This window comes from Sciurus carolinensis, chromosome 12, assembly GCF_902686445.1.
Source record: "Sciurus carolinensis chromosome 12, mSciCar1.2, whole genome shotgun sequence".
Lineage (NCBI taxonomy): Eukaryota > Metazoa > Chordata > Mammalia > Rodentia > Sciuridae > Sciurus > Sciurus carolinensis.
The window spans coordinates 110,504,345-110,525,698 of NC_062224.1; the positions used below are offsets into that span (position 1 = coordinate 110,504,345).

Below are 21,354 nucleotides of genomic sequence, written 5' to 3' on the forward strand. Positions count from 1 at the left end.
TGATGTTGACCATGATCACCTGACTGAAGTGTTGGTTGTCAGGTTTCTTTACAGTAAAATTGCTCCCCACTTCCACATTGTATTTTTGTAGGAAATCACTATACCTAGCCCACACTTAAGGAGTTCTGCCAGCTGTAACTCAGGGTAGTGTATCTATGTAATTTATTTGGAATTCTTCCACATGGGAAATTGTTTCTTCCTTTCCCTTTAATTTATTCAGCCATTTATTTATACCAATATGGACTCATCAATAAATATTTTACATTTTGAGTTATCAAGTACTACTATATTGCATTACTTAAATTGTTCCAGTTTCCTTAACTTAGAAGAGAATATTTAAGAAGTACATACCACTTTGCAAATTCATCCCTGTAAGTTTTTAAAATACTGTTCTAGATCCTATATTTAAGTCTCTAATCTATTTTGAGGACTTTTTTTAAATACAGTATGATTTAGGAGTATAAATTTATTATTTTGCATCTGGCTATCCAATTGTCCCTATACCATTTGTTGAAAATGTTATTCTTTCCCCATTGAGTGGTTTTGGTGCCCTTGTCAAAAACCATTTGATTATGGACACTTTAGTTTATTTCTAGACTCCTTAATCTGTTCCATTGATACATGTCAATTATACCAGTACCATTCTCCTGATTACTGTTGCTTTTTAGTAAGTTTTGAAATTAAGAAGGTTGAACCACTGACTTTGTTCCTCCTTTTCAAGATTGTTTGGCTATTTTTGTTCCTTTGCAATTTCATGTAAATTTTGGATTAGCTCACTTTTTTTGAAGAAGCTTGCTGGGGTTTTTCTTTTTATTTTGCTCTTTAATTTCTTTAAGCATGTTTTGTTTTCTTCCGAGTATAAGTTTTATGCTGTTTATTTCTAAATATTTTCTTGGGGATGTAGCTCAGTTGGTAGAGTGCTTGCCTCACAAGCACAAGGTCCTAGGTTCAGTCCCCAGCATTGCAAAAAAAAAAAATAAATTTTTTTTTTCTTCTTTTTGATGCTATTATAAATAAGACCTTTTTCTTAATTTCCTTTGTAGGTTATTCACCACTGATACATAGAAACACACTTTTTTTGTGTGTTGATTTTTGTACTCTGTAACTTTACCTAATTCATTTATTACCTTTACCTTTTTTGTGGATTCTTTGGATTTTTAAGAGGGTCATGTCATCTGTGAGTAGAGGTAGTTTTACTTCTTATCAGTTTGGTGTCTTTTATTTCTTTTCTTGTCTCTGGCTAGAACTACCAGGACAGTGTTCAGTAGCAGCAGTAAAAGCAGGCATCCTTATCTGGTTCCTAATTTTAAGGGTAAGCCCTTATTCTGTCTCCAGCTGTGGGTTTTTAAAATAGAGATTAAGGAAGTTCCCTTCTATTTTTGATTTCTTGAGTGTTTTTATCATGAAAGGGTATTGAATTTTTCAACACTTTTTCTGTGTCTATTGAAATAATCATGAGATTTTATTTTTTATTCTATTGCTATGGTATATTACATTCATTGATTTTTTATGTCATACCAACCTTGCATTCCTGGGATAAACCCAACTTGGTTGTGGTGTTAATATTTTTAAAAATATAATGCTAGATTCACATTCCAGATTCTATTAGCGTTTTGTTGAGGACTTCTGCATTCATAATAAAAGATAATGATCTGTGGTATTTTGGTTTTGTTTTTCCTTATGTTTTCTTTGTCTCATTTTGGCATCAGTGTAATTCTAGCCTTCGAGAATGAGCTGGGTATTGTACCTTTCTCTTTTATTTTTTGAAGAATTTATGAAGAATTAGTATCAATTCTTTAATTTTATAGATGTTACCATTGCATCCATCTGGTCCTGAACTTTTCCTAGGTGATAGTTTTTTAATTAAAAATTCATTCTCTATAGTAGTTACAGATCTTCCATTACCTATTTCTTCTTTAGTCAGTTTTTTCCAACTTAATTATTTTAAGGAATTTGACCATTTCATCTAGATTTTTTTCATCTATTTTTTTGATACATGACTATTGATAGTATTCCTTTATAAACCCTTTTATTTCTATAAGGTTAATAGTAGTGTTGCTCTTTCATTTCTGATCCTAGTAATTTGAATCTTCTCTATTTTTTGTTTTTGTTTTTGTTTTTTTCTTGATCAGTTAGCTTGCTTTTCCTTTCATTTTTTTTTCCCCTAAGAAAATGGTTTCATGTTAATGCTCTTAAGAAAAAAGGAAAGTTTTCTATTTCATTGATTCTTTTTTCCCCTGTTGAGTATCTATGTGGAGTGTTCTAATTTCTACTCTTAATTTTCTTCCTTCATCTTGCTTTAGGTTTAGTTTATTCTTTTTCCTCTCTTATGTTGAAAAGTAAGGTTATTGATTTGACATCTTTATTTTTTTAAATACAAGTACTAAAACTATAAATTTCCCACTGGACCCTGCTTTAGTTGTATCCTGTAAGTTTTGGTATGGGGTGTCATTTCCATTCATCTCAAAACATTTTCTAATTTTCTTTTTAATTTCTTCTTTGGTCCATTGGTTAGCATTAACTTCCCTATATTTATGAGTTCTTCAAATTTCTTTCATTCCATCATGGTTGGAGAACTTTCTTATTATCTTAATCCTCCAAAAAATTTTGAGATTTGCTTAACTGTTTAGCATATGGTCTGTCATGGAGAATGTTTCATATACACTTGAGAAGAATTGTTTTTTTGGGCAGGTTAGGTGCGGCTGGTTTATTGTTTCAGTTATTTTTGTCCAGATCATTTTTGATCTTTGTGAGCCACTGTAAATGGTAAGGCCCTAGATTTCTTCCTTTCTTTCCTTCTTTTTTTTTTTTTTTTTTTGTTTGTTTGTTTGGTTTTGGTACTGGGGATTGAACTCAGGGGAACTTAACCATGGAGCCACATCCCCAGCCCTTTTTAAAAAATATTTTATTTAGAGACAGGGTCTTGCGTAGTTGCTTAGGGCCTCACTAAGTTGCTGAGGCTGGCTTTGAACTCATGATTCTCCTGCCTCAGCCTCCCAGGCTGCTGGAATTAACAGGAGTGCATCACTGCACCTAGATTTATTAACTAGTAGCTTCCTAGAAGCTCAGTTGATAGGATTTCTAATATATGTAGGATGACTTCCTATGCATTAGAACCATAGAGAAAATAGGAAAAATCCCTAACATATTCTTTGATTTCTTTCTTTATTTTTTTTTTTTTTGCGGTGCTGGGGATTGAACCCAGGGCCTTATACTTGCAAGGCAAGCACTCTACCAACTGAGCTATCTCCCCAGCCCATATTCTTTGATTTCTAAGGAACTTGAAGTATCTACAGGCATAACTTGGGGATACTGGGAGTTCTGTTCCAGACTATAGCAATAAACCAAATATTGGAATAAAGGTAGTCGCAATTTTTTTGGTTGCCTGATGCATGTTAAAGTTATATTTATACAACATTGTAATCCATTAACTGTGAAGTAGCATTATATGTAAAGACAGAATAGAGCAGGGTGCAATGGGAGCCCGAGCAGGAGGATTACAAATTTGAGGCCAGACTCAGCAGCTTGGCAAGATTCTCAAAATAAAAATTACAAAGGGCTGGGGGTATCTGGGAGCTGAGGATGTTGCTCAGCAGTAGAGCTCTTGCCTAGCATGCATGAGGCCCTGGGTTCCATCCCCAGCACTGCACAAAAAAGGTGTGGGGTGCACTGGGGATTTTGCACAGTGGTAGTGTCCTAGGTTGGGTCTGTAATCCCCGTCCCAATTGCATACCTTAATTCAAATACTCTTTATTGCTAAAAACTGCTGAGTCATCTTGCACTATATTACATCCTCAAGTCTTTCTCATTTCTTTGCTTTTGAGGCAAGGTCTTGCCAAGTTGCCAAGGCTGATCTCAAATTCATATTTCAGACCTCCTGTGTAGCTGGGATTACAAGTGTGAGCCACCATGCTTGGCCAAACTGCACTTTCTGTGATTGGTAGCATTTAAGGACGTGGAGAGCCAGCTGCATTGGTGCCATCTTTTAAAATGTCTCAATTTTATTAGATCCCTCAGAATTCTATGGGATAGTGCTTAACAATCTGAAACATAAATTTGGCACAGCATTTGTACCTACTATTTAAAATTATTGGTTATTTGCCAATCAGATTTATCATTGTGTCTCAAAATGACTTCTGGAACAGGAGGAATAAACTTCCTGTATAAAAATGAGCATTATTGCAGCAGCAGAACTGATTGCAAAGATGACTTCAAAAATTGTCTTGTTAAAACACTTGGCCTAGCCTCTAAAATTTATTCATGGGTCTTTTGTATTGGGACCAAATTATCTTTATGATTTTAAAAAAGAGGCTTAATTAAGAAGAGACATCAAATTTCACCAAGAAAAAAACCAGTTTCAGAAACCTGTGTTTAATTTAAAATCAGTTAACTAAAAAATGAATAAGCTTAAATGTATAGTATATTCCAGAATATTCCTGATTTCAGTAGTTTTTGTTATGTCCTTGGTATTTGGCCTACCACTAAATGCCCATGATATTTATATGCCTGACAGTATAGTATATGTAATATTCAATAGTTTTAATGCAGAAACTGAAAAAAAGTTTTTGCTGTTCGATATAATTTTTAAATTTTCCTTTAACTCCGAGTTCCTTTAAAGATGTTGCTTTTGAGTCTGGCCATTTCGTCACCTCTGTAATAATTGCTTATGTTCTCTTCACTGTAGCACATTTACATACAATACATAACTTGAGCCTGAAGGTTCAAACTATATACATGAAGTTAAAGGCTGTTATTTAATGTTTTCGTGGGATGTTTCAACCCCAGGTCAGGCAGCTTCCTGAACATTAATGGTTTTTGTCCCACTTTACTGCATTTCCTCCTAAATTTGGCATTCAGTTGGAGCTAAAAATGTTTGTTTTTTTTTTTTAACCTCTGAACGCTGAAAAATTAAGCTTAACTCAGTAGCCCTTCTCTTTATTTCTGTCCCAGGTGCTTGTCCATTTGTACCGACATTAGCATATTAAATTATTCATATATAGGGTGTTATATACTATAGGGTTACAATTAAATCCTTATATTTTGGGAAAAAATTTTTACAATCAAAAGTGGGTCTTTCTTGGGGCTGGGGTTGTGGCTCAGTGGTAGAGCCCTTGCCTGGCATGTGTGAGACCCTGGGTTTGATCATCAGCACTATATATATATATATATATATATATATATATATATATATTTATATTTATATATATTTGTATATATAAATAAAAATACATATTTATATAAATAAAAAAAAGGTCCATTGACAGCTTTTAAAAAATTGGGTCTATGTTCATGGGGTATTTTTACTGGATAAATCTCAGACTTCCTCAAACCTTAAGACTGTTATTTCTTCTAATTAATATTAGTTGATGCTCTAAGAATTAGAAAGAACACTAAGTGTAATATTAAACATTTATTTTTCTTTGTTTTTATTTCCTGCCTTCTTTTTTCAAGTTTGTTTAATTTTTTTCTTTTCTCTAATGTAACCTGTTTGCTATAGAAATGTTCTAGAAAAATGGAAATTAAGGTCAAGAATTATGATTCTAAAAACTCATTTCTGGGGTGGGAAGAGATCGGAGATTTTCTTCTAGACAATAAGTTGTGTTTAATGTTTTTCTCAGGGAAAACTGAAGTTTACATTCACCTAAGACCTGGGTTCTAGTTCAACAGTTTATTAGCTTTGGGCCAATAATGCTATTCAACCTCAAGAGTTATTATCTATAAAATGGGTATAATGATTAGCTCAGAGGATAGTTAATGGTTTCACCAATGAACTACAAATTACAGAAGGAATTACTAATTTAAAAATGGGATAAGTTTAGTTACCATATGGTTAGCGTTTTACCTAACATCTGTGTTTCAGTTTCCTGAACTCTAATCTAATAATGGTATCTAATAGGGTCATTGTGAGAGTGAATATGAGACTAAGGTATAGGGTGGGTTTATTTTTTTCCCCCCTGCCAACACAAATGAGGCTGTATTTGCCTTCAGGTTGTTTTTATTTAATGTATCTTCAGTCTCTTTCCATTTCTGTACTCCTGTATCTCTTTTTAAGTGTTTTACACAGTTCCAAAATATGGGTGTGCCTTTCTGTTTATCTAGGTATTCCTCTATTATTATACTTAGTGTTTACAATTTATTTGTTAAAAAAAAATTTTAGTCCTTTTTTAAAGAATTCTGTTATCAAATCAGTGTTGGTATTTTAATAATTTCAATTCATATTGTGTTGTTTTGGGGGAGTACTAGAGATTGGACTCAGGGACACTTAACCACTGAACCACTTTTTTATGTTTTATTTAAATACAGGGTCTTGCTGAGTTGCTTAGGGCCTCACTAAGTTGCTGAGGCTGGCTTTGAAATCCTCCTTGCCTCAGCCTCCCCAGCCCCTGGAATTACAGGCATTTGCCACGGTACCCAGCTCATATGTTTATTCTTGACTGAAAGAATATTTATTATATTTATTAAACCATATATCTTATGTATTTTGGATATATTTTGTACTTAAAAGATGATATAAACAACTGTTTGAGAAACTTAGAGATTTAGAAATGAGAGAGTGGAAATTGTTGTTATTAAACACAATATATACAATTAACAGCGTATACAAAATACACAGTACATTGTATCAAGTTTGTTATAACTGTGTCTAAGAACTATTTTATTAGAAATTTTAAGAGGTTAACAATGACATACCTTATTTTACTAGGTTAGAAGTGGAAATTGTGATACATAAAATTAATAAAGCTATGCTTGTTCTTTGAAAGACTAGTTACAAAGAAGTTGTAAAAACATTTTAAAATTAATTTTGAGAGTTGGCTGCAATGTTGCATGCCTATAATGGCAGGTACTTGAGAAGCTGAGGCAGGAGGAGACCCTGTCTCATAAATAATAATGATAATAATTTTGAAAAGAAATAGTAGCTTTTGATGAGTTAGTTGTCCAAATATGTTAAAAGGTCAGTTTAATAAATAAAAATGAATTAAGTAGTTTTTAGAATAATTGTTAGAAACCATCCTAAATTGTATTTAATGTTATCTTTTTCCTTTCTTATTTTTTTTTTACTTTCAATTTATTTACATTTTTATAAGTACTTCAAAATTATATATGTTTTGTAAGTTCCCCAACTACGTAATTGCTGTTAAGTTTGCTGATAATCTTCCCAGACATTGTTTCCATCCACCCTTAAGACTAATGTATAGGGTGATTTTTTTCCCCCCTGCCAACACAAATGATGCTGTATGTATTTATCTTCAGGTTTTGTTTTTATTTAATGTATCTTGAATCTCTTTTGATTTCTGTACTCCTGTATCTCTTTTTAACTGTTCTACACAGTTCCAAAATATGGGTGTGCCTTTCTGTTTATCTGGGTATTCTTCTCTTATTATACTTAGTTTTTACAATTTATTTGTTAAAAAAGAATTTTAGTCCTTTTTTTTTTTTAAAAAGAATCCTATTATTAATACCTTTTAAAGTAGATTAGTTTTGTATAATATGAGTAATCACTCTACTCGAGTTTTTTAAGATTTTTCTTAAAAGGAGGCATGTGCTGCTATAACAGCTGTAGGTGAAACTTAGATCCTTAGAATAAAAGAAAGGCTTATAGAGATGTTAGGTTGGTCTTCCTACTTGGGCCTTAAAGGAAATCTTAGTGGACTAAAATTGGTGAGCATAATAACACAAATAGGAATATTCAAAACAATGAAGTGAGTCACTCCTATCCTCTTCATTAGCTTCTTACTAGTATCTTTTATTATTTTAAAATTTATTTTTAACTAATAAAATTACACATATTAATGGATTTACTTCATAATGTTTGAATACATTTATACATTGTGTAATGTTTAAATCAGGTTAAACATTATTAATCTCCTCAAGCATTTATCATTTCTTTATAAGGAAACCTTCAAAATCCTTCCTTCCAGCTCTTTGAAATATACAGTATATTGTTGCCTATAGTCATTCTACTATGTAATAGTACACTAGAACTTCTTGCTCCTGTCTAATGGTAACTTTGTACCTATTGATCATCCTTCACCCCTCATCCATCCCTACTCTCCTGGACCTCTGATAACTACTGTTCTACTCTGAACTTCTGTGACCAACATTTTTTTAAAAATATTTTTTAGATGTTGATAGACCTTTATTTTATTCATTTATTTATATATGTTATATATGGTGCTGAGAGTCGAACCCAGTGCCTCACACATGAGAGGCAAGCGCTCTACCACTGAGCCACCTCTAGGCCCTGTAACCAACTTTCAAATTTCCACATATGAGTGAGATCATGCAGTGCTTGGCTTATTTCATGTACTATAATAATCTCCAGTTCCATCCATTTTGTAACAAACGTTAGAATTTCAATTGCACATTTTCTTTATCCCTTCATCAGTCAATGGACATTTTGATTGTTTCCATTTCTTGACTGTTTTGAATAGTGAACACGGAAGTGCAGATGTCTCTTCAACATACTGATTTAATTTCCTTTTTGGATGTATTTCAACCTAGTAGGATTGTTGGATCACTCGGTAGTTCTTTTTTTAATTTTCTGAAAAACCTCTGTTCCTCTTGTTTTGAATAATGGCTGTACTAATTTACATTCCCATCAACAGTGTGTAAGGGTTCCTTTTTCTCCACATCTTTACCAGCACTTGTTATCTTAGTCTTTTTGATAATAATCATTCTTCCTGGGGTAAAGTGATATCTCTGTGGTTTTTATTTGCAGTTCCCTGATAATTGATGAACATTTTTTCATGAACCTTTCAGTCATTGTACATCTTAATTTGAGAAATATATATTTAGGTCTATTGCCATTTTTTAAATTGGGTTATTTGGGTTTTTCCTATTAAGGTTTTAGAGTTCCTGATATATTCTGGATAGTTACACTCTCAGATGAATTATTTGCAAATATTTTCTTCCTTTTTGTAGATTATCTCTTCGCTCTCCTGTTTCCTTTCCTGTGCATAAGTTTGTTTTCTTTTGTGATACTCGGGATTAAACTCAGGCACACTCTACAACTGAACTATATCCCCAGCTTTTTCTGTATTTTCCTTTGAGACAGAGTCTCATTGAATCACTGAGTTGGCCTCCTCGAACTTGAAATTCTCTGCCTTAGCTTCTTGAGTAACTGGGATTACAAGTGTGTACCACCACTGGCAGTTCAGAAGCTTTTTAATTTTTTATTTTTTTGCAGTGCTGGGAACTGAACCAGGGCCTTCATGTATGCTAAGCTAAACACTCTACCACTGAGCTACATTCCTGGTTCCCAGAAGCCTTTACATTTTATGTAATCATATTCTATTTTTTGTTTTTGTTTGTGTTTTGGGGCTCTTACTTAGTAAAAATAGTTGCCTAATGTCCTGAAGCACTTGTCCTATGTTTTCTTTTAATAGTTTCTTATCTTACATGTAAGTCTCCAATCCATTTGTAGTTGATTTTTGTAACTGCTAAGAGATAGATAGAGGTATGTCTATGGATACCCAGCTTTCCCAGCACCATTAATTGAAAAGACACTTCTTTTTCCAATTTATCTTTTCAGCACCTTTGTAGAAAATCAATTGATTGTTGTTTTGGTTTGGATCTGAAATGTCCCCAAAAGCTCATTTTTTAGGCAATGCAGCAGTGTTCAGAGGGGGAAAGATTGGATCTTTAGAGTTCTGACCTTATCAGTGGATTAATTCATTTGATGGACTAATAATTTGAATAGACTACGGGAAGATGGTGAAAACTATAGGTAGTTGGGCGTGACTAGAGAAGTAGGTCACTGGGGGTGTGTGACTTGGGGGTGGGGTTTGCATCTGTCCCTGGCTCCTCTCCCTCTCTCTCCCTCTCTGTCCTTTCCAGCTTCCCAGCTGCCCCTTGAGCTGAGTAGCTTTTCTCTGCCATGATGTTCTGCCTCACCTTGGGCTCAGAGAAATGGAGCCAGCTGACAATGAACTAAAATTATAACCTCAGAACTGTGAGCCAGAATGAGTTTTTCTTGTCAGGTATTTCAGACACAGCAATGAAAAGACTACTAATGTAGCTGTAGGTGTGTTACTCTTCACTTAATGACCAGGTACCATAATAGGAGTTGGAAGGTCCTGTGTTATTTGATCATTGCTAATTCTTTTATTTTTTTTCTCCCATCTTGTCTCTTTTTCCCAGTGGTATAGGGGTCAGACCCATGACCTCAAGCATGCTAGGTAAACCATTCCACTACTGAGCTACATTCTCAGTCCCTGGCTAATTCTTTAGAGTCATCTCTTTAACACTTTACCTTATATTTCCCTTTTTTCCCCCTATAATTTACAATCTTGTGTTTATTTGTACAGTTGTTATTTCTGTATATAGTATAAAGAAACAGTGTAAATTTCTTATAGGCATGGAATAACTTAGCTTGTTCATCATTTTTTATCCTCAGTACTGGACATACAGTAAAGTCCTGTAAAACATGTTTTGTCATAAAATTGAATATTTAATTTTTATTGAGAATGGAAAAAGATTTCTACCTATAATTTCTAAGAAAACTTAATGGAGAGACAATTTATGAATAACAGCATTTAAAATACTTTCTTTCCAATTGGTTATATATTGACCTACATGCTTAACTAAAAGGAAAGTAATGCAATGGTTTATCTGTGAAGTTGGGGTTATAATGAGAACTAGGGGATAGGAAATAAAGGAAGGAGGAAGATATTTCACTGTTACCATTTAAAAAACGTATTGACCTACATGAATATTACTTGAAAAGATTTTTATAAGAATCTATTGAGATTGTGGTGTAAATACATTCATATCAGTTGTTTCTTTTTTATATATGTTTATGCTTTAACAGTTATTTCAATATATTTAGTTATTTCAATATATTTATCTCCTCACCAACAAAGCCTTTGAGAATGTGATAAAAGAGAAAGAGCATGTTAATATAAACAGTTTTACATTGTGTTTCCAAGGCTAATGAGTGTTTTAATCTAGGCCTTATATTGTTTGTTATAGTTTCAATATGACAATATCAGTGATGAGTTTCTATGTAAATAATCTAATTATGGTGTAAGGGACACTAAAACACAAAGTCTGTGATTTGGGCATTTAATCCCATATCTGCCTTCAGCAAGCTGCATGTTTTGTTTTGTTTTGTTTTTTTCTTTCAGTGCTGGGGATTGAACCCAGGGCCTTGTGCTTGCAAGGCAAGCACACTACCGACTGAGCAACATCCCCAGCCCAGCTGCATGGTTTTTTTGAGTGAAATTTTTACTTGAAGTTTTAGTGTCAGGTAGACCTAAGGTGATTGTGAGTTGAGTTGGCTACTTACTCCCTATGTAACCTTGAATGAGTTCTCTGAATGTTATTTTATTTCTTTGTAAAAATAAGGGAAATTATACCAACTTCTTCAGGCCTTAAAGATTAAATGAAAAAAAGGTATTTGAAAAGCATAATAATAGGGTCATATGTAAATGTTAGTCATCTCATGTTAGAAAATTAATCTAGAACTAGATGTTCTCTGAGGTATACTTCACAATACAATTTTATGTTACATCAGAATAAATTTAGAAATATTGTTTATAGCAGGAGTAACCTGAAATAATGTGAGAAATCAAGGACATATTTAAATATTTAACTCATTGCTTTCCATATTCCAGAGTACTGAACATACAATAAGTCTCAAATGCTTGCTAGACTTTTAAAGGAACAGTATAGGTTAGAATTTCTTAACTGAAGTTCTTAAATACCTTGGGATCTGTGGTAAGGTTTCATGAATCTGTTGAGTTTGTTGGCAGGTCTCTGAATTCTAAATTTTTTCTTGTACCTGAATTTGGAGTGGGGACTTATAACTTGTCATGAACAAGACTGATTTGGTCTCTGCTTTCCCAGAGATAATATTCTAACATAATATTTCCCAGAGAAAATAGACTTTGAATAACAAAATATAAGTAAGAAAATAAAATTTACAGATGACAGAAATGTTTTTGAGAATTTAAATGTAGTGGTAGAGTGAGAATGATTTAAAGATTGTTAGGGAATTTAAATGGTCAGGGAAAGCGGAGAAGTTGACATTTTTTTGTGCCTTGTAAATTACCAAGAGTGGTCTTTGATTCAAAGGTTAAACAGAGAGAATAACTAGCACTCAGATCCAGTGTTGAGATAGTATTCAAAAATTTAAGTTGGGGACTAAGTGTTAGAGCTCTTGCCTAGCATGTTTGAGGCAGTGGGTTTGATCCTCAGCACCACATGTAAGTAAATAAATGAAGGTTCATTGACAACTAAAAAAAATATTTAAAAAAAAATATTAAGTTGGAGTAACTTGGGAGACTGAGGCGGGAGGATTGCAAGTTTGAGACCAGCGTCAACAACTTAGGGAAGCCCTAAACAACTTAGTGAGATCCTGTCTAGAATTCACAAGGGCTGAGGTGTGGCTTAGTAGTAAAGAGCCCCTGGGTAAAAATCCCCAGTACAAAAAAAAAAAAAAAAAAAAAAAAAGGCAGAAGAAGAGGTTGGAGAGATAATTAGAAGTCATGTCATTTGGGGCTTTGTAAACCAGAGTAAGAAACCTGGATTTTATTCAAAATATAATGAGTTACTATTTCAGGATCTAGAAAATTATGAGAAAAGGAAACTCAAGATTAGCCCTTTTGAAGTTCAGAAGAACAGCCAGTGAATTCAGGAGAGGAATGTGGTTCATTGAGAAGGTAGCGAGTGTAGCTAGCTGTTTCCTATCTTTTTGAGAATACAAGATTAGAGCAATGACCAAACTGTTAGATTCAGCAACAAGTTTGTCAGAAGGATGTGAAGTCAGTAGCTATTAGAGAATGCAGGTTTGTGATGATTTATACCAACTCCAGTGTCTTATATGGTTTTTTAATGAAACTGCAAATAGTTTTCCCTTTGTTACATATTAAACTTCAATCTGAACTTGTGGTATGAGTTAATAGTTTGGGTTTTGAGCAAGAATATCTGGGTTAATATCTCTGCCTTTTTAGCTTACTCAGCCTTTCTGAAGCTCCATTTCTTTTATCTGCAAGATGGGATAATATATCTTTTATGGGTTTGCTCTGTATGAAGCATTTAGCACAATCTGTGGTACATGGCTGTATGAATAGTAAAAATTATAATGATGTGCAATAAAATATATTTGTGCTCTTTGGAGTTGGTATTGTTTATAGGAGTAAGGTGCTATGTTTTACCTTCATAATTAATTACCAAATGCTGAGTTCCCTTTTTTTTTTTTTCCAAGTTGTAGATAGACACATTACCTTTATCTTATTCATTTATTTTTATGTGGTGCGGAAGATCAAACCCAGTGCCTCGCACGTGTTAGGCAGGTACTCTACCACCAAGCTCCAACCCCCAGCCCTATTAAGCACATTTTTGTACATTTTAAACACAGAGTCATCTTCTTCCTAGCATTAATACAATTACTTTGCTAAGTGCTAGGCAAGTTCATGTGGATGATGCTTTATCAACTTAGCTTAATCAGCTTTATCAAACATCTAGTATGCAGCTTTCATTTTGAATATATCTTCTGAACACCTTTTTAGGTATTTAATTTTGAGACTGTTATAACCCCATGTACCATTGTAGCATTTCACTCTACAAATACAAATTTTTCTTTTTTAGCATCTAGAAGACAGTCTCAGTTTATCAAATAGTAATAACGTAATATAAATCTACTTTTAAGTATTCATTATTTGTAGGTGAATTTTATTAAAGTATCTATAGTGTTTTTTATTAAAGAAGTCAAAATGTAGTCAGTTTTACAATTTATGCTTAGTGTTGTAGAGCCATTTGAATATACATGCAGATAACTAACTTTAGAACTGAAGTTAATTTGAGAACTGTCTATTAAGCCATTAAATATTTTTTCATTTTAGAATTAGGGGTGTAGCTTGGTAGTAGAGTACTTGCCTAGCATGTGCAAGGTGCTAGGTTCAGTCCCCTGTACCGACAGGTGGGTGGGGCTGAAATTAAAAGACAATGAAAACAATTTTTAATTTTTGTTTTTGATTCAACCCAGGGCCCCACACATGCTAGTCCAAGCCCTGTACTGCTGAGCCAAGTCCCCTAGTCCCCAGTGTTCATTTTTATTTTCTAGTAGCGTACATTGTAAAAACCCAAACAAAGTTGAGTTTGTTTATTTTTATTTGTGGTACTGAGGATTGAACCTGGAGGCATCTTCCTCCAGACTGTATCCCCAACCCTTTTTATTTTTTATTTTGAGATAGGGTTTTGCTAAGTTGCTAAGCTGGCCTTGGATTTGCAGTCTTGCCTTGGCCTCCTGAGTCACTGGGATTACAGGCATGCACCACCATGCCCAGCTCAAAATTTAGTTTTAAAACACTGCTGACTAAAGAGATAACTGTGACTGTGCTTTTTCACTATCCCTTACCCAATTATATGTTTGTTTGTTTATGCATGCAATGCAGAGGATTAAGTTCAGGGCCTTGCACATGCTAGGTAAGCACTTTATGAGTGAGCTACATCCCCAACCCTTTTTAAAAAATTTTATCTGAGACAAGGTCTGGCTAAATTGCCCAGTCTGACTGATAACTTGCAATATTCTTGCCTTTTTAAAGGCCTCCTGAGTAGCTGGGATTAGTAGGATTATAGGTGTGTGCCACCTTAGCTAGTATGTAAAACTCTTAGGAATATCTAAACCTTAAAAACTCCACTGTCTCTTTTTTGTATCATTTCTTTCACCAAATTTGATAAAATATTTTAATGGTAGTTTTTGTTTTGGACCAGTTTTAAAAAGTCTCTATTGATTTATAGCATACATAAAATGAAGAGCTTGATAAATTCTCACAACTGAACTGACCCATGTAACATATTCAGATCAGGAAACAAAATATTAATAACCCCAGCCCCCCCCAGCAGTTACCTTTTAATTATATACATATATGAAGTCAGAGACTTGTTTCAGCTTGTGACATGAAATCAACGCTAATTTTCTTTGTTTTCCAGGTTAATTTCACACTATGTGCTGACTGTATCTACAGAAGATATTTAACGAAAAAAAAAAAGATAAACTTTTTTCAAAGATTTTGATTCCAGTGGAATCTTTGCTTTAGATTTGTGTGTGTGTGTGTGTTAGTGAATTGTAACTCCAGAAGCAATGCCTGTACAAGCTCCACAATGGACGGATTTCCTCTCCTGCCCAATTTGCACTCAGACTTTCGACGAAACAATTCGAAAGCCCATCAGTTTGGGCTGTGGCCATACTGTCTGTAAGATGTGCCTGAACAAACTCCACCGCAAGGCTTGCCCATTTGACCAGACCACTATCAATACTGACATTGAGCTCCTCCCCGTGAACTCAGCATTGCTGCAGCTAGTGGGTGCTCAGGTAAGATGGGTGACTTAACAGTGTTTAAATTTGTGTGTGTATGTGTGTGTGCGCATGCGCACGCACAAACATGATCTTGACGAAAACATTGGATTAAAATTGAGTAATATTGCCTTCTCTTTAAATAGATATGATGCTTTCTAGTACCATATTGGTCGTTTGTTTCAGTACATTACAAGATACACTGGTAATTCATTGTTTTTCAGTCAGTATAGAAATGTCAAGTTTTCAGCAATCCTAGCTATTCAGACTACTAGAGAAGCACAAGAGAGGAGAAGTCATAAGGAATTCTTTACATTGAGGAAAATGTAATTCATAAACCCTTGCACTGTATTAATAGAAGAGGTGAAGCTGCTTCAGGCAGTTTTACTTATTAGACACTAACTGAAATGATGAAAAAGGTGACAAAAACCATAGAGTACAGCTTTTGAGAAGTACGTACTTAAAATAGGAGCAGATAGCCCTGGTTAGCTACATGTGGAAGTTAGTCTGGTAATTCTGAAGATAATACTTGGAAAGTTTTATGTAAGTGTTCTCAAATTAGATGAAGGGATACTGTCTTTCTTCTTTTTCCCAGCCTCTCATATTCTCAAAGGTCATTGTCCTGTTAGATGCAATTTATTCAGATAATCCTTTACTATTAGTTTGTCCAGTGTGAGTCTATAAAGTCCCATATATGTAGTATAAATCAAAGTTTAATCTTCTGTAAATTGTTAAGATATGACAAAGATTGATGTTATATGTGTTGAAGATAAAGAGAGCTGTTTTAGGATAATTTATTCAAAGGGAAATCTTATTTTATTTATAAGCCTATCTTGCTTTCACCACCGGCAGTACTAAATATTTTATAAAATGGGAAAGTACAGAGCCTGGCTTTGTGGCACAAGCCAGTAATACCTGCTACTTAGGAGGCCAAGGCAGGAGGTTGACAAGTTCAAGGCCAGCCTGTGCAATTTAGGAAGACCATGTCTCAGAATAAAATAAAATGGGCTGGGGATGTATCTTAGTGGATGAGGACTTGTTGGCATTCAGGAAGCCCTAGATTCAGTCCTTAGTACCACAATAAAAGGAAGAACAGCCCACTGAATGAAAGAAAGTAATACTAAAATCATATAAGTTGTAAGGGACTTTTTTCTAAAATATATCCAATTTTTAACTCAATATTTAAAAGACAAACCAATGAAAAATGGGTAAAGATCTGAACAGAAACCTCGTCAAAGAATATATGTATACGGCAGATGAAAAGTATCTCACATCAGTTGAGTAGAGGAAAGTGGCCAGGGGGAGGAAGGAGGAAAGGGAAAGGGCACATACTGGGGAATGACATTGGCTAAACTATATTGTTATGTTGTGTGCATGTACAAATATGTAACAACAAATCGTACCATTATATACAACTATAATGCACTAATGAAAAATAAAAAAAGTTGGTAGCATCTGTCACTAGGAATAGCAAATTAAAGCAACTGCTCACAGTTTTTCATATCTGCTTAACCTATTTTAGAACTAAATTCAGAAACATGGACAACAAATGCTGAAGAGAATGTGGAGCTACACAAAATTTTATTCTTGTGGGAATGAAAAATCTAACAATCACGTTAGAAGACAGTTTTGTAGTTTCTTATTAAGTTTAATATAGGTAATTGCCCAGCTAATTTGAAAACAGGTTTATACAAAAACTCTCAATCGACTATACCAGCTTTTTTCAGAATTGCAAAAAAAAAAAAAAAAAAGATGTAATCAAGATGTCTTTCAGTAAGCAAAGAATAAACATTGGTACATTCATACAATTAGAATATTGTATAAAATGAAATAATAAAAGAAAGTAGCTGTTAAGCCACACACAAAAAGAACCAGATAAACCTCAAATATACATTGCTGAGTAGAATATGCCACTCTGAAAATGCTATATACTATGTGATTCCAAATATGTGATATTGTATGAAAAGCAAAATTATAATCACAATAAAATAATAGTGATAGCTAGGGATATATTAGGAAGGCAGGAGGATTGAATTGATGAAACACAGGGTATTTCTTAGGACATTGAAACTATGATTCTGTATTTGTTGGATTTATGATACTTGGCATATTTCAAATAGAAATTGTAACCCAGGGGAGCTTTACCACCAAACTTCATCCCGGCCCTTTTTATTTTTTGAGACAGACTCTCACTAAGTTGTTGAGGAACTTGCTAAGTTGCTAAGGCTGACCTTGTACTTGTGATTTTCATGTCTCACCTTCTCGAATCACTGGAATTATAGAAGTGTGCCATCACACCCAGCTGAAATACAAAACTTTACAAAGGTTATGGAAAACAATCTGAAATAAATGAAACAGTCTTTGTTGCAAGGGCTACAGAGGAAAGGTGCTAACCTAATTAACTTTAGATACTTGATTAGTTCAAAGTAATGAATTCTCACAAGATTAAAGACAGAAGACACTACATTTGAACAGTGTGTTCTAATAGGTAAAGGTGGAAGGATTGCAAGTTTGAGGCCAACTGCAGCAACTTTGCAAGGCCCTATTTCAAAATAAAATGGACTGGGGATGTAACTTAATAATGGTAAGGCAACCCAGGATTCACTCCCCAATACCCACCACCCCCACTCTCCCCAAAGTGCATTTCTCAGGACTATTACCCTGAGATATATTAGGAGAACACCTGTGTCAGGAGAATATATCTAGAGCTCAAGTTTGTTTGTTTGTTTGTTTTTTTTCCTCGGCAGTGCTGGGGATCAAACCCTGGGTGTTGTGCTTACAAGGCAAGCACTCTACCGACTGAGCTATCTCCCAGCCCTAGAGCTCAAGTTTAAAGTGTTAGAGTACCCAAACACATATGTAGAATCAGAGCTAGACCAAACTTTTAGTGTCTTATAAGTGTATGGGTGAGGAAAGAGATCTACAGAATTAAAGTGACAGTCTTGGGACCCCCTTGTATAGGGCAGGCCTTGAACCCAGCTTTATTTTCATCTGGACTAAGGTTCTTTGCACAGATGATGTAGGAGGAAAAAGAATTCCTTTCATCTAAGGCAAATTATCGCATATTGATTTGTCTTTTTATAACTTCTTAAAAAGGTATAATATTTTATTGGAAAAGAGATTTCCTATGATGTCACTGCTTTGTTATTATTATAGTAACACTTGTAATTTCTAATAGGGATGAAGAGTTCATAGTCCTTGCTTACTTGTTTATGCCACATACCATGTATGTACAATAATGATTGAAATAAGAGGGGAAGGAAAAGGGTGGAAGACATGGCGAAAATAGCTTTCTCCCTTCGGTACTTACACAGCTTGGCACATAGTAAATAGACAATCTAGGAATAACCATACCAGTAGGATAAGACTTAGGTAAGGGTGATAGTAGAGAGCTAACCACATAAGAAAGAAGTGAAGTTTAGAGAATCCTTGCAACTTTTATGTGAATCTAAAATCATTCCAGAAAAAGTTTAATATGTGTAGAGAAGTTGGAATTTAAACAAATATTCCAGTTAACTAATTATTTTAGCAGATCTCTAGAATTCTGATTTGTACCTATGTGATGACATTTTGAATAGCCTTGTTTTCTCCTTAAGCATATTTTCTTAACTCAGACCCTCGGATTTGTCCTTAAATTTTGTCACATTTCTGAAAATATGTGATAGCCTTCTGGTTTGACATAGTCACTTATTCATTTAACACGGATGCATTCATTGCTTGTGGTCACACAATTAAAAAATGGCATTGGTTGGTGGGGGTTGTGGCTCAGTGGTAGAGCACTTGCCTAGCACGTGTGAGACACTGGGTTCTATTCTCAGCACCACATATAAACAAATGAGCAAAATAAAGGTCTGTCAACATCTGAAAAATATTTTTAAAAAAATGGCATTGGTGCCTGGTTTGGTGGTGCCTGCCACCACCAGTGGCTCCAGAGCCTGAGGCAGAAGAATTGCATGTTCAAAGCCAGCAACTTAGCGAAACCCTGTCTCAAAAAATAAACAGGGCTGGGGATGTAGCTCAGTGGTAAAGCCCATTTCTCCGTTCAATCCTCAGGAAACCCCCCCCCCCCGCCCCCAAAAGGGAGAGAAACCTGGTAAATGCTCTCTCAGCCCACTGGTCAAAGTTAACATCATCAGTGATGAATCTTGTTCATAGTATGTATCCTTGATATGATGTGATGAAGTGGCACTTTTTCTCTGAGATTATTCCGGAAGTTCATAACCCCAATCTCCTCGTAAGAAAAACACTGGGAGACGTATCCCATTTGAAGGGTATTCTACAGTATACTTGACCAGTACCCCACAAAACTGTCAAAGCCAATTGAAGCTTAGATTTGAATACAAAATGTAACCTGGTATCCTGGATGAGATCCCTGGAGTAGATCCGGGAACAAAGAACAGTAGGTAAAACTAAGGCTATTTGAATAACATATGGACTTTTAAAATAATATATTAATCTTGGCTCTTTAATATTAAAAAAGTACTATACTGCTAGGCATTGTCCATGCATATATAATCCCAGCAATTTGGGAGACTAAAGCAGGAGAATTATAAGTTAAAGACCAACCTAGGCAATTAATTAAGACCCTGTCTCAAAATAAAAGGAACTGAGAATATAGCTTAGTAGTAAAACACCTCTGGGTTCAATCCTCAGTACCATCAAAAAAAAAAAAAAAAGAAATTACCCTATCTTTATAAAATGTTAATAATGGGAAAATGGGTGCAGGATAATCAGAATTCTTTGTATTGTTCTAGCAATTTTTCTGTAAATTTAAAGTTGTTCTTCAAAGTTCATTAAACCAGATTAGCAAAGGTCCCAAGGAGACATTTTTCCAAAGAAGTTAAACGAATGACTAATTCTGAACCCAAATTTTGAGCCTAAAAAGAGCCAAAATATCCTTAGCCATCAGGGAAATAAAAAACAACCACAAAGAAGAAGAGATAGAGGGCTGGGGCTGTGGCTCCGTGGTAGAGCACTTGCCTAGCATGTGTGAAGCACTGGGTTCAGTTCTAAGCACCGCATATAAATAAATGAATAAAATAAAGGTCTATCAACATCTAAAAAATATTTAAAAAAAAAAAAAAAGAAGAGATAGATGGGAGAAAGGGATATGTTCATCCAAGAATACAAAGTTTCAGTTAGATAGTAGGAAGAGTCATATTGCACAGAATGGTAGTCATAATAAATAAGAAACATTCTGTATTTCACACTTGATGAAAAAGATTTTAATGTTTTCACAACATATAAATAAATATCTGAGGTGATAGATATAATCATTTTGTATTGTAAACTCACCAGAACATTACATTGTACTCTATAGACAATTATTATTTGTCAATTAAAAATAAAATCATTGGGCTGGGGATATAGCTCAGTTGGTAGAGTGCTTACCTTGCAAGCACAAGGCCCTGGGTTCAATCCCCAGCACTGCAAGAAAAAAAAAAAAAGAAAAACATATGGCATGCGTGAGACCCTGAGTACAATACCCAGGACACAAGCACATGCATATATTTAAAAGTTACACACACACACACACACATACATATACATATATATATTTGGATGTACATGTGATAAATACACAACTGCATATAAATAGGGCAGGTAAATATGTAAAGGCTACTCAACTTTTGGAAAATAGTCTGGCAGATTTTCAAATATCACTCACTAGGTTTGTGTACCCAAGAAAAACAAAAAAATGTCCACATAAGATCTTGTGTATAAATATTATTCATGATAGTCAAAAAATGGAAAACTTAAATATCTGTTGGTTGATGACTCATAAAATGTGGTATGTTCATTCAATGGAATGTTATTCAGTAATGAAACACTGAAATATACTATAACTTGCATGACCCTTGAAAACATTATGTTAAATGAAAGAAGAGTCAAAAAAAGACCATATTATATGATTATATAATTTTGTTTACATGAAAAATTCAGGAAAAGTAAATCCATAGACCCATAGAAAATAGATTTGTGTTTTTGTAGGGGGTTGGGATGACATGATGAGGTAGCTATTTAAAGGGTACAAGGTTTTCTTTTTGAGGGCTGAA

The 21,354-nt window shown here is 34.3% G+C and overlaps 1 protein-coding gene across 3 annotated transcripts in view; it reads left to right on the top strand.

The window, feature by feature from the left end:
• Window positions 1–21,354, top strand: part of Rc3h1 (ring finger and CCCH-type domains 1) — an 81,029-nt gene that overhangs the window by 15,915 nt on the left and 43,760 nt on the right. For all 3 annotated transcript variants that reach the window (XM_047520314.1, XM_047520315.1, XM_047520313.1), the window contains exon 2: window positions 14,935–15,316. In XM_047520314.1, coding sequence (XP_047376270.1) covers window positions 15,086–15,316 — 231 coding nt within the window. In that variant the 5' untranslated portion in view covers window positions 14,935–15,085. The remainder of the gene's footprint in view (window positions 1–14,934; window positions 15,317–21,354) is intronic.